General features: G+C 37.4%; 2 protein-coding genes across 2 annotated transcripts in view; one reads left to right on the plus strand and one right to left on the minus strand.

Annotated features, from left to right (window-relative positions):
* LOC106954453 (MAM and LDL-receptor class A domain-containing protein 1) overlaps positions 1 to 11,923 on the minus strand; it is a 34,012-nt gene that overhangs the window by 16,183 nt on the left and 5,906 nt on the right. Inside the window, exons 3-24 of the mRNA XM_015043960.1 lie at positions 11,289 to 11,414; positions 11,076 to 11,175; positions 10,795 to 10,966; positions 9,799 to 10,012; positions 8,835 to 8,966; positions 8,588 to 8,712; positions 8,173 to 8,410; positions 6,845 to 7,107; positions 6,292 to 6,382; positions 6,053 to 6,193; positions 5,277 to 5,405; positions 4,345 to 4,478; positions 4,064 to 4,232; positions 3,808 to 3,927; positions 3,219 to 3,373; positions 3,051 to 3,146; positions 2,754 to 2,844; positions 2,547 to 2,666; positions 1,811 to 1,913; positions 1,573 to 1,723; positions 1,255 to 1,474; positions 456 to 579 (exon numbers count right to left, since the gene is read on the minus strand). Of these exons, the coding sequence (XP_014899446.1) occupies positions 456 to 579; positions 1,255 to 1,474; positions 1,573 to 1,723; positions 1,811 to 1,913; positions 2,547 to 2,666; positions 2,754 to 2,844; positions 3,051 to 3,146; positions 3,219 to 3,373; positions 3,808 to 3,927; positions 4,064 to 4,232; positions 4,345 to 4,478; positions 5,277 to 5,405; positions 6,053 to 6,193; positions 6,292 to 6,382; positions 6,845 to 7,107; positions 8,173 to 8,410; positions 8,588 to 8,712; positions 8,835 to 8,966; positions 9,799 to 10,012; positions 10,795 to 10,966; positions 11,076 to 11,175; positions 11,289 to 11,414 (3,214 nt within the window). The remainder of the gene's footprint in view (positions 1 to 455; positions 580 to 1,254; positions 1,475 to 1,572; positions 1,724 to 1,810; positions 1,914 to 2,546; positions 2,667 to 2,753; positions 2,845 to 3,050; positions 3,147 to 3,218; positions 3,374 to 3,807; positions 3,928 to 4,063; positions 4,233 to 4,344; positions 4,479 to 5,276; positions 5,406 to 6,052; positions 6,194 to 6,291; positions 6,383 to 6,844; positions 7,108 to 8,172; positions 8,411 to 8,587; positions 8,713 to 8,834; positions 8,967 to 9,798; positions 10,013 to 10,794; positions 10,967 to 11,075; positions 11,176 to 11,288; positions 11,415 to 11,923) is intronic.
* Positions 11,667 to 11,923, plus strand: part of LOC106954454 (macrophage mannose receptor 1-like) — a 30,355-nt gene continuing 30,098 nt past the window's right edge. Inside the window, exon 1 of the mRNA XM_015043963.1 lies at positions 11,667 to 11,890. The gene's annotated coding sequence lies outside the window, so the exon portion shown is untranslated. The remainder of the gene's footprint in view (positions 11,891 to 11,923) is intronic.

The following is an 11,923-nucleotide window of genomic DNA, read 5'->3' on the forward strand; positions in this document are numbered from 1 at the left end:
GAAAAAAAAAAAAACAACAAAAAAAATTTTTTTTTTTTGTTTTTACATTTCTGCAAAATGAAATGATTAATTTTCCAAGATTCTCTGGCGTAATCGTTCATAATGTTCTCATTCACTTTGCTGGAAAAATAGTTACTTTCCTCGTTTCAACTTGTAGGAAACCAAAGTCAAACTGTTAGACGAGATTCTTAAATCTTTTGGGGTGCTTTTAATGCGATAAAATTATTCTCTTGGTTAGCTGATGAACTCTGATACACAACTTCTCTTAGTGTTGCACAAAGTCAAGCAGGTGATTCATGACTAAATGACTTTTGTTCGCACTTCCCGAGGAAGTTAGTGAGGAAACAACAGGATAATGTCCATCCTTGTACTTTACTGTCACTCAATCTAGGTTAAAAAGTCTTAATGTGATTTTTTTTTGGGGGGGTGGGTACGGTGGGGGATGTTATGCTCACCTGCTGCCCATATGGTACCAGAAGGTGAGGCAACATGGCGTGTCCTGCAGTTGGATCCATTCAGACACAACCTGTGCTACGCTGTGTTGGCCTTGGTGCAATGCTGAACTCAGCAAAAACCAACCTGCAAGTAAACAGAAGATAAACGTTAAGTACAAAAAAACTTAATGTCTGACAGCTGTAATAATTTATGATAAGTTAACAAGTACATTATGTAAATTGGCATAAGCTGTATTAATGGGGCAATATCAGAAAAAAAAATGATCTCAATCTGTCAGTTTTTAATTCTTTTTTTAAAGGTTCTGACAAGCCATAGTTGCAACAGGATCAAAGTGAAGTTGAAAATATTACTTTATTTAGCTAATTCAGCACATATTTAAGGCTAATTGGGATTTATTACAGAACGCAGAGGAGGCGAATCTTGTCTCGGTCACAAAAACAAAGTCAAACCGAAAAAGGCCCTGTGTAGGAGAGTAAGAGTGAGACTTAACCACAATAACAGGATCTTGAAACAAATAAACTATTTCACTTTTTACAATGTAAAAAACTATTTTAGCAGCAGTAAGCATACATTTTCTTTGGCAGTGCAAATTCGAGAGAAAATCCACCGAGGTGACCTTCTTTATATTTAAATAAATGTGTTTTTGTTTTACACTTTTAAAAATGCATTTCCTCATAAAGTGAAAAAAAGAAACATAGCATGGTATGTTTCTATTTTCTGCTTTTAGAGATTAGTTAGCAATAATAAAATGCTCCTTTCAGGAATAAACCATTTTACACGCGGCAGCGTAAGGATTACCATCAGAGGTTTGAGTGGTGTGGTCCATCGGTGGTCCATGGGAGCCTCCATGGGACATGACCCACTCATGTCCATCTTCTGTGTGCACTTTGACCCATGTACATTGTCCAGACTCAAAGTCACAGCTGGCAGGAGCAGAACAAGCTCCATTCCTCACAGAGAAATCATCTATTTTTACTGTACCATTGGTGCCAGGCACATGAACGGACTGAAATACCACCTGAAATGATCAGATTTATTGGAAATTGATAATAAAAAAATAAGGTCAATCCTGGTTACAAGATTGGTAACAATGTACTGTTATTAATGTTAATTTACATTGAAAGGTGCAGGTGAGGACACGGTGACCTCTGCCACTTCCCAGTGTTTGGAGGGGAATCCAGAGCGACGCCAAAGGACATCGCCAAGCTCCCCGCTTCTCAGCACGTGAACGGAAAGATAGCTGGAGGTCTCTGCAGGCAACATGTACCTGAAATAACATGTACATTTATATCCAGATTGGAAGATAATTTAGACAGTTGTGTATAAATGAGTGTGTTGGTAGTATTGGACTTACCAGAAGCGCACACACATCTCTGTGTCTGAAGAGTACACTGGGGAGAGCAGCTCAGCTGTCTCTGACTGCTCAGAAACTGATGTCATCACAGACATGTAGAATCCTGCAGAATGTACAAGAAAACAGGCTACTTTTTGCAGACATGGAATGTTTTCATCTTTTCACAATAATTTGTGTCCACAACTTTTCCCGTCCCTGCACGGTGTACAAATAGTCTTAGTGTAGAATATTTAAGAATCAGTAGAAATACCAACTACAGACATTAGAGGACAATAACATTGGTTCATCGTAATAGCTGATCAGCATGCCCAAGCCACATAGTTTCTGATGATGCTGTAGTTAGCAGCAACCACTGGTGTTTTGTTCTTTGTCCAAAACATTAAATCTGCTGTTGTCATGCACAATACACTCTGCAGCACGCAATAAATGCTATGTCATTTCCCCTAACTAAGGTAGACACATTTTTATTAGATTTGCATTTTTAAAAAGCTTCTTCTTTACAATTATTTTTTAAGCAGTTATTTTGTTTTAATCTCTATACACTTTATGATGTTTGTATTTGGGTTTTTTTTTCTTGCCATTTGGTCCCAGTTCCAGCCTGAAAATTAAGTTTGCCTTTCAGAACAGGAAAAGTTTGATCAACGGCGAATTTTTACATCACAAGTGACATCTATAACAGTATAAGTGAATTCTTGCATCACTTTGTAGTTGCACTCTGACACAGCTCAGTACTGACCATTTTCAGTCCCGTAAGTCTTATCCACATGATGGTTTGCTCCCCTTGTGCGATTCCAGTGACCCCTGTCAACAAGGCGATTCTCAAAACCACACCAATCCGAATCAAATCCACATTCATCTGAAAAACAGATTTAATTTCGAAATCCATTAAAAAAAAATCAAACCGAAAGAATTTGGACTCATTTTAACTTAAATATTTACATACTCTGATAACTGCAGCTTCCCGCTCTCACTGTAATGTCATCAATAGCGATGAATCCGTGACTATGGATGTTCCTCTGCCCACTGAACTGTATCTGTCAACAGGTTAATGAAATCAATGTGTAATATTTTGAAGCCAATCCATGTTCTGGATTCTGTTTCTGTGTTTGTGAACTAATTGATTTAAACATTTTTATATAACAGCATACGTTTAGAAAACAATGTTGGCTGCAAAATTTAAAGTGACAGCAGTGCTGCAACAGGTTTGAAAAAGATGAATATATACTTTGTAAACAATTACCTGAAGCGCGTCGGTCAAGCTTACAGCTACTTGTGCTTTGATCCACTCCGGGTTTTGGGTTCCTTGACGAGTCCAGACCAACTTTTCAGAGGAACTCTAACATGGAGTAAAAGTCTGTGAGAAGGGTATGTTATGCAACATTTGCATAAAGCCGATTTGGTTACATACAGTTTGAATCAGCAGATTCAAGGTGGATACTGATGGCCCCAGCATATAATACCAGAACTGAACACAGCTCTGTGGCCAAAGATGAGAGACAGAAACCGAGGTAACAGCCTTATCACCATCCTTCGAACCAGATCCATTCACCAGTAAAAAGAAACCTTTGTAAAGACAGAAGACAAATAAAAATTTTATTTGGAAAAGCATGTCAGATTTCTCCATACTTGTTTGCTTTAGACAGATTTTTTTTTGTGTGTAATGGAAACAGAAACAGTTTTGCTCATCTACAACAGTTATTTGGTGAGAGAGTAACACACGGGAAATGTTGACTTGACATCACAGGACAAACAATTATGCAAAGGCACACACCCATAAGGCCAGCTCAGATGGAAAAATTGACCTAACATGCAAATGTCTGGACTTTATGAACCAGGACAAACCCGGATGCTTGGAAGGAACATGCACACTGAGTGCAAAAATATCCCTGGCTAGGATTTTTACCCAGGATATTCTTGTTCCAAAAACAACAGTGCTAACAACTGCTGCATCATTCAGCCAGGTGTTGGTGATTTGTGTCATCGCCAAAGGGCAATACCTTGACCACTGTCAACAGTGTGATCGTACTGAGGCCCATTCCACAGCCCCTCCTCTTGAAGTCCATTGCTGAGAGTCCAGTTTATATCATCAGTGTCCTCCTGGACCCAGTTACACAAACCTGTTTAACAAGAAGCACACACTGAATTAGACAAACTAAACTTCATTAAAATAAAATCACAAATCTCATCAAAAGGACCCAAAAAGCAAAATGCAGATGTCTATGTGTTACTTGAACTTAAATGTTTGAGTTTGACCTTTTTCAAAGCTGCAGTCCATGTTAGAGGGTGGAGCACTGGTAGTTGTGGTGGGAGGGTTGGTCGTGGTGGGGATAAGATCCTCACAAGATTTGCCTCGGATGATATGGATATCATCTAGTGCAAAACTTTCGCCGTTTCCAACTGGACGGCGGGCTTGTAAAATAATCTGCAGTCAAAGGTGTAACTATCAGATTTTACAGTTTTAAAATAAATTCAAGCACAAAAAGCACTAAAAAATGGAACAATGAAAATGTGATATAAAATTCTAAATAATTAACCTTGTGAAGACTGGATGAATTGTAATTCACTCTGTCTTGAAACCACGTGGAGTTCATGTAACCATTAGTACTGAATAGAGGATGCAGCACACCAGCCTCACTTAAAAACACTGTTAGTGTAATGGATGATGGTCCTGAAAGCACCAAAAATTATCAGTGAGAAAACAAAAGAATTTAAAAAAAGATAATATTTGCAGCTGGTCAAAAGAAACATTTGTTTCCTCAATAAGAGTGACAAAACTAAAAACAGAATGGATGCACACATTTTGACTGAAAGCTTGCCCATAAATGACACATTTAAGCACAAACCCTTTTTTATTTGGTAACTAAAGTTCAAACGTTCCTGAAGGACAATGATTTGAATCAACTGAACAAACTCCACTGAAATGACTCACAACAAAAAGATAAGTCAAGATAAATGTTTGTTGTGCCAAAGTTAAGTCTAGCTTCAAAATTGATTCAGATTGTTTTTTCATTTTGGCTGAATTAAAGAATTTTGAAGAGAAGAGTGGGCCAAAATTCCTTTATGGCATTCTTACAGGCTCATGTTCACTTTTATCCCTCTTCCAACAAACTTTAAAAAACAATGCGACAAAGAAATATGTTAAGATTTTTGTGTGAAGTTTCTGGCAAATACAAGATTGTGAACTCCTGACTCTTACAACCCACTGACATAAAGACAGTCCAGCTGAAGAACTTTATATCATAATAGTATGAAAAGAAAATAAGCACAACACATTAAGAAAATTCCTTTAAACATTAAGTGGGAAAACATTCAATGCTTTTGTACGAGAAATTTGTTGGAAAACAAACGTGTATTAAAGAAAGAACAAAATTATCTAAATCTAAACCTGTAAGCTTTGGGGATAGGATACAAAAACAAAAGGAATTGGTTTTTATTAATTGCTAAAGAGAAAGTAAAATGTACTTACCAATACGCCATCCTTCAGCATGGTGCCAGATCTCTATGCAACCACTTTCTACTGCTTCCATGGACTCACTCTCCAACTGGGCAAATTCTTCTTTTTCAGGCTTAGAGGGCCATAAAAATGCAAAGTGGCCTGTGGCAACAAAATGCATCACATAAATAAACTGCATTTATTAGTTAATATCAAACATGACTGAAAAATATACAATTAAGATAACTTTTCTTTCGATTCAAGCACACATTAACAACTTAACATCGTAGTGAGAATATGCTGACTTTCAGGCTTGGAAGCTAAACACTTTTAAAAACTGCTGGATCATGTTTTCAACCCAAATACTGACTTCATGTGTCTGAAGAGAAGTTGACTTGAAGACACCAAAATGACATTAATGAGTCTTCAAAGACCGACTTCACTTTAATAGTTTTATAAGATTAAATACAAATGGGGAAATTCTAAAATTATGTTTTATTGTAATGGTAGGCTCAATCAGTTCAGACCAGATGGAGCTTCAATTTACCAGTAGAAAGGCATCAACTCTAACTCAGAGTTCAAATGGATTTAAAAAGGATATGTAATGGATGGACTATTAATTTCAACCACCTTTACCTTAGTTTTTACATCACTTTCCACCTCTGAGTTAAATTAACACAGAACTGTTTGACTTGGTTATTAGTAAAATAACTAGCAAGTTTAAGAGTGCACCTATGATAAAGGAGATACAACTTCTACAAAGTTAGATAATGTTCATAAGAAATTCTGTCTGATGTATGATTGCTCACCTAAAGGAGAATTTGTTGAGTGATCTCTTCTAGGAATAAGCTGTGCATCACTCTGGCCTGAGAGCCAGTCCCACTCTACATCAGACTCTGCTGGGGGATTGTTGACCCAGCCGCAGAAGTCCATCTCAAAGTCACAAAAGCCTTCAATACATAACACAGAAAGCACATTACCACCATCAAACTGCTTTAATGCTTCCAAACATGCCTAAATATAAAGTTAGACCAAATTTATTAATAACCTGGTGGGGGACAGACGCCATTCAAGACGGTGAGGTCATCAATAGCAATATCTCTCATTGGTTCGTCTCCAGCTATTGCTTCAAAAACCACCTGTTAATTAGAGAACAAACCAAAATTTAATCGAATGTTTTAGGCATTGTATGCACATAAATGTACTGTGGGCATAGATTACCCGTCTTGGATTAAAGTAATTTTAACCATGAAATTAACTCCAGAAATAGAGAAGAGAGATGCTACGTCCTGATTTTTACACGACACTCATACAACCATTTTATTTAGTTTACCCGACTCCAAAAAGCATATTTTACCCACAATAACAACTGATAAAATAAACCCCTTGAATATTTCCTTTTAATAAACCGATTTGACTTTGAAAATATCGGTAAAACCAATAAAGACAAAAAAAAAAACTTCTGTGAAACCATCCAAATGTGGGTAATAATCTCCTTTTTAAAATGTTCATTTATTGCTAAAAATGATAAAACATTTAGTTACATTTTCCCCCAGAAATCACAATCTGCAAACATGACTAATGTGAGACTGTGTCGCTACCTGATAATTGCTTTGTGGATTGTAAAGTGTTACTCTCCCATGCCGCCAGTGCGATCCCTGATCGCCTACTCTTGTCCACAGCTTGGTGGCATTTTCTTGGCTGTCACTTTGAAGGTAAACGCTCAGTTCTCCCACTCCTGTTCCTTCCATGTAATACCAGAACATTAGGCATTCCCCATCGAGCGGTGTCGGCTCCATCAGAGCCATCATAGCCCCTCTGGTTCCCACAGAGTGTTTCCACAACCCAGCACTCAGGTAGTAACCTACAAATAGAGAAAAATGTGTCAGTGTTGCTTGGATGCATCAATTATCATACAGTAAACATCTGCATTTTACTGGAAAGTGATATAGAAAGTACACAGTAGTGAATAATTGTAAAGTGGAAGGGAAATTGTGCATTGTCTTCAAACTTTTTTACTAATGAAATTTGGTCTATATACTGTGTAGCATGCACACAGTAGATGGCCCTCTTTACCCTGACAACCCTAAATCAAATTCAGTGCAACTTCAGAAGTCAAAAATACAAGTAGAGTTCATCTGTGTGTAATCTAGTCTAAAGTTTGTTCAAGAAAATTAGTGCACAAAAGTCTCATGAACACCAAGGACCACATCAGACATGTCAAGAATAAAGCCGAAGATAAGCTTAAAGCAGGGCTAAGATATAAAACTATCTGCCAACATCTCACAGAGCACTGCTTAATCCAGTGGTCTCAAACTGCATTCCTCGAGGGCCAGAGTCTTGCAACGTTTAGATATGTCTCTGCTTTAGCACTCTTAGCTCCAATTTGAACTCATTAGCAAAACTTTGTAGAGCTTGACTGAATGTTAGTAAGGCAGTTTCACCACTTAATTCAAGTGTGTAGAACAAGAGAGTCCTAAAAGTTGCAGGACTCCAGTCCTGCAACCGGCAGGACATATAGTACAACTAAACAAATTGACTAAGGAGGTCCAAAACGATCAGCAATGCATTCTATAAAACTGTCTCATATGGGAGAATGCTAAACAGAAAGCTTTTTGTTGACTTTGTTTACTTGAAGTTCTATTTGCAGATTGTACATCACCCTGAGCTCACCCTTCCAACGATAAAACATAATGGTTGCAGCATCAGGTTATGAGGATTTATCTCTGCACCATTTTTTTATTTGTAAACAAAAAAATGAATAAAAACCATCCCTTGTGCATTACAATAAAGCCCTACTTTGTGTCGGCCTATCAAACTACATTAAAACACCCTCAGGTTTGTGGTTCTAACATGATGGAAAAAAAAAAAAAAAACAGAAAGGCTGGATGGATATTTTTGCAAGATGTCATGTAATGAAGCTGCAGACCTTGCTCTGTCCCCAGAGTGTGATCTTTGGTGGGACCTGAAGAGTTGGCTGGCTGGGACACGCCTGTGATCCGATCCCAACTGAAGTTTGCAGAAGGATGAGGCTGCATGCCACAAAGAGAACCCTGGAAAGTACACTCTCTCTCAGGTGGACACGAGCCATTCAAACTAGCGGCCACCTCAACGTCATCAATGGCGATGCTCCCCTGTGTGCCGCCCACCACAGCTTCTATAATGAACTGGAGGATGAATTGAAGTGAAGATTCAGAACATCAATGCAGCTAAACGTGAATACACAACTCTAAACCTACATGAAGGTGACTTATTTATTTCTGATACTTAACCCTCCACAATTTGCAAAATATTTTTATTTGTCAAAGCAAAAATATGCATATTGTAAACTGTAATGAGAATACCTGTATTGGTCTGTTGCTGTTGAAGGTAAGATCTGCAAACCGCCATTTGTTTCCCTGTGTGCCACTTCGCATCCAGACGACTGTTTCTGGTTCCCCGGAGTGTTTAGTAATAAACCTCAGGGATCCTAATTACAACAGCAGAAGTTGTTGTAATCACTGATACTTTATAATATTACTGTACTTTATGATAAAATGCTAAAAAGCCTTATTTTATTTGTGGAATAGATGTGAGCAGGGAAACACATACCAATGCTGTTCCCAAATATGTAGTAACGGAAGCTCACACAGATGGTTTGGCCGGCAGGTTTAGGGAAGCTGATGAGTCTGGCTGTTGATGATATATCCAGTTGGTTATTAGCTTTTATAAGCATGAAGTAACCTGTAGAGAAAAGAGAAACAGAAATACAATTTGCTTTAGTGTTTTTTTTTATTCCACAAACAATCTATTCATACAAATATGGAGAAATTACTGATCTGATTACAAGTATTTTGTCTTTGCCCTTTTCAGACACAAAATTTTATGGATCTAACATTTATTTTAAGTACTAGGACAACACAAGATAGTACTTATTTGGAAAAGCCACAGTCAATACTTTACAAGAATCTCTTTTCATGGCGATTGCAGCAACAAATCTTTGGGGATAGGTTTCTAACAGCTTCTGACACAGACCTGATCTTGTGTAAAATTTTATTTGTAAAAACATTTTAATTATGGACAGTGTAGGTCTTTCTTCCTTAATGTTTGTTCAGTCCCCAAATGGATTATGGAAAGGTACAAACTGGACTTCAGGATTCTTTCAAAAATGAATGTCTTCTTGCTGCTTTAAAGCAGATATTTGTGGAGTGTATGACTAACATTTCTACATGGATGTCTTTAGCCCCTTCAGATCATCAATTATTATCCTTGTCACTTCCTCTGATTAATGCCAACACCTACCTTTTCATTCTAATTTACAATTGTGCTACTTTGAATTAGTCTATCACAAAAAATAGTAATGAAGTACATTGGTGGTTGTGGTTGTAAAGTGATAGAATATGAAAAAGGTTAAGGAATGTGAATAAATTTGCAAAGCACTAGTTGTTATTTCCTGTCTGGTTAGTCTAGGTTTTCTTTTATGTTGATATGCAAGTTTCTAAATCTTTAACCATGAACTCAAAGTTTTAATTTCTCACTTCTCTCCTCTCATTGAATTCCTCATTACAATGCTTACCATTCCCAGTTAGGTCTTCATACGCCCCATTGTTTCTCTTCCACAACAGACTAGCTGTGTAGTCATGGTACCAGGAACAGGTATCCTTTTCAAAATCGCATGACAGGTTGTCGGATTCCTCTGGGACGTCTCCCTCTGCACAGTTCTCAAAGCTGATATCGTCCAGCATAACATCTTTTTTTTCCCCAAATGAAGGCTCATAAGAAATCAGCAGCTGTGCAGAGAGAAAACCTTATATTTGTTGCAGAAAATCAAAAATGCCTTTTTAAACATTTCTATTCAGGATTTTTCCTCCCACATCTGTTGAACATGAGATTAAATACAAATATCCAAACAAAACAAATGCTTTTCTTAGGTAGTACAATAAAAATATTCAGAACTGTATTACTCATTGTCCTAAAAAAAAATTAAAACAATGCCCTCATCTTCCACTTTAGTATGCAGAGTATATGTATTTATGTCTTTAAGTGGAACTTTTTCTGAAGTAAAGACAAATCAGATCAGAACTTAAGTTTCTTGTTATGAATTGTAGTATGCACAATTTAAGATAACCTCAATATAAATGTGTTTTAATAAAACTTAATAAATATTATGTTGCTGCATCATAATCTCACACTAATACTTCTAAAAAGGTGAATAAAGAATAGACTGCTAGGCTCCTGAGTTGCTTTTGAGGTTTGATTATTTTATTTCCCTTAGGGTCTCCTTGAAGTTATGGTTTTGTCTTCTGCCATGGCCCCATGTTTTTTTTTTTTTGTTGCGAGTTTTTGTGTTCATCATTAAATATTTTTTTATCATCTACTTCACACCTCCACTGTTCTGCATTTTGGCTCCACCAAACATGACATAGACAAAGGTCAATAAAACCTGGAAAACACTGCATGAAGGAAAATAAGATCTGTTTATTTTTAAGCCATCAAGGAAAATAAAAATTTTACTTTCAAAACACAAATGTATTTTTTAAAATCCACAGAATAAACAAGTTTGTTTACCAACCTTGTAGCCTCCTGGCTGATTACCAATAAAAGCCGTTGCATTCTCCCAACCATCAGTTTCTCTTTTGGAAATCTCTAGTAAATTTCTCTCAACTGTGTCTCTGATCATTTTTACTTTAAGGGATGATGATGATATTGGGGATGGATTGTCTTCATAAATATGATACCAAAAACTGAAACATATGCATGAAGAAAAGCAGATGACTTTTGGCACAAAAAGGACCAGATAAAGATCCCACAATTTGTGCTCAATAATCAACGTGAAATGTTAGTTCTTGCTACCTAATTTGGCATCCCAAAGCAGCCAGCTGGTTGACAGGATGCTCCAATGTGGCTTCAGCAAAGAAATGATTTTGTTCACCATCTATATACATGACATATCCTGAGCACACAAAAAAAAAAAAAAATAAGAAAACATCTGCTTCTTAAAGTGTTTTAAATACTCACAATGCATGTTGGCAAATAATTAATTAACAAAGGAACACTAATGATTACCCCAAGGGGTCCCTGTTGTGTGGTCCTGTCCTGGTACTGAGGTGTTTACCATCTGCCGTCTCCAGCTGTAGGATGATTCACTGGTGTCCTCCCAACCACATGAGTGATTCTCAAAGTTGCATGAACCTTGAAAATAATAATTAATGAAATGCTGAAACAAAACTTGATGAAGCCTCTTTGATAATTATATTTTGATGATTTATTACAATAAAGATGAGTATGCCCAAAAGACATGTTAGCATCCTTCAGAATAAACTCCCAGTCTTTCGATTAAGCGTTGTTAAATTATATGTTATTATTATGCACCCCGTGTTCCGGCCGGATGGTTATTTGTGTTGCGCAAAAGCTCTCACTTCCGCCTGTGAGTTGTAGACGAATGCTATGTGCTAGCAGCTATGGCTATATATCCTCAAGTTCGGTCCGAGACATCCAGGCGGGATTTCATCGACAGATGAAAATGTCCGCGTTTTATCGTTCTTTTGGGGACGAATATTTTAGCTTATCTAAAATAACTGGCGCGACGCATGGAACATGACAGCCTTTCTCCAACCGGAGCTGCTGCCTGGTGGCTGGTTCGGCGCGAACGGCGGGGAAAGTGCGCGGTAGGTGTCTTCAGACCAGTGGTGGAGAAAGTA

Source organism: Poecilia latipinna, unplaced genomic scaffold, assembly GCF_001443285.1.
Source record: "Poecilia latipinna isolate Pla-1442-1.1 unplaced genomic scaffold, P_latipinna-1.0 Scaffold658, whole genome shotgun sequence".
Taxonomy (NCBI): Eukaryota; Metazoa; Chordata; class Actinopteri; order Cyprinodontiformes; family Poeciliidae; genus Poecilia; species Poecilia latipinna.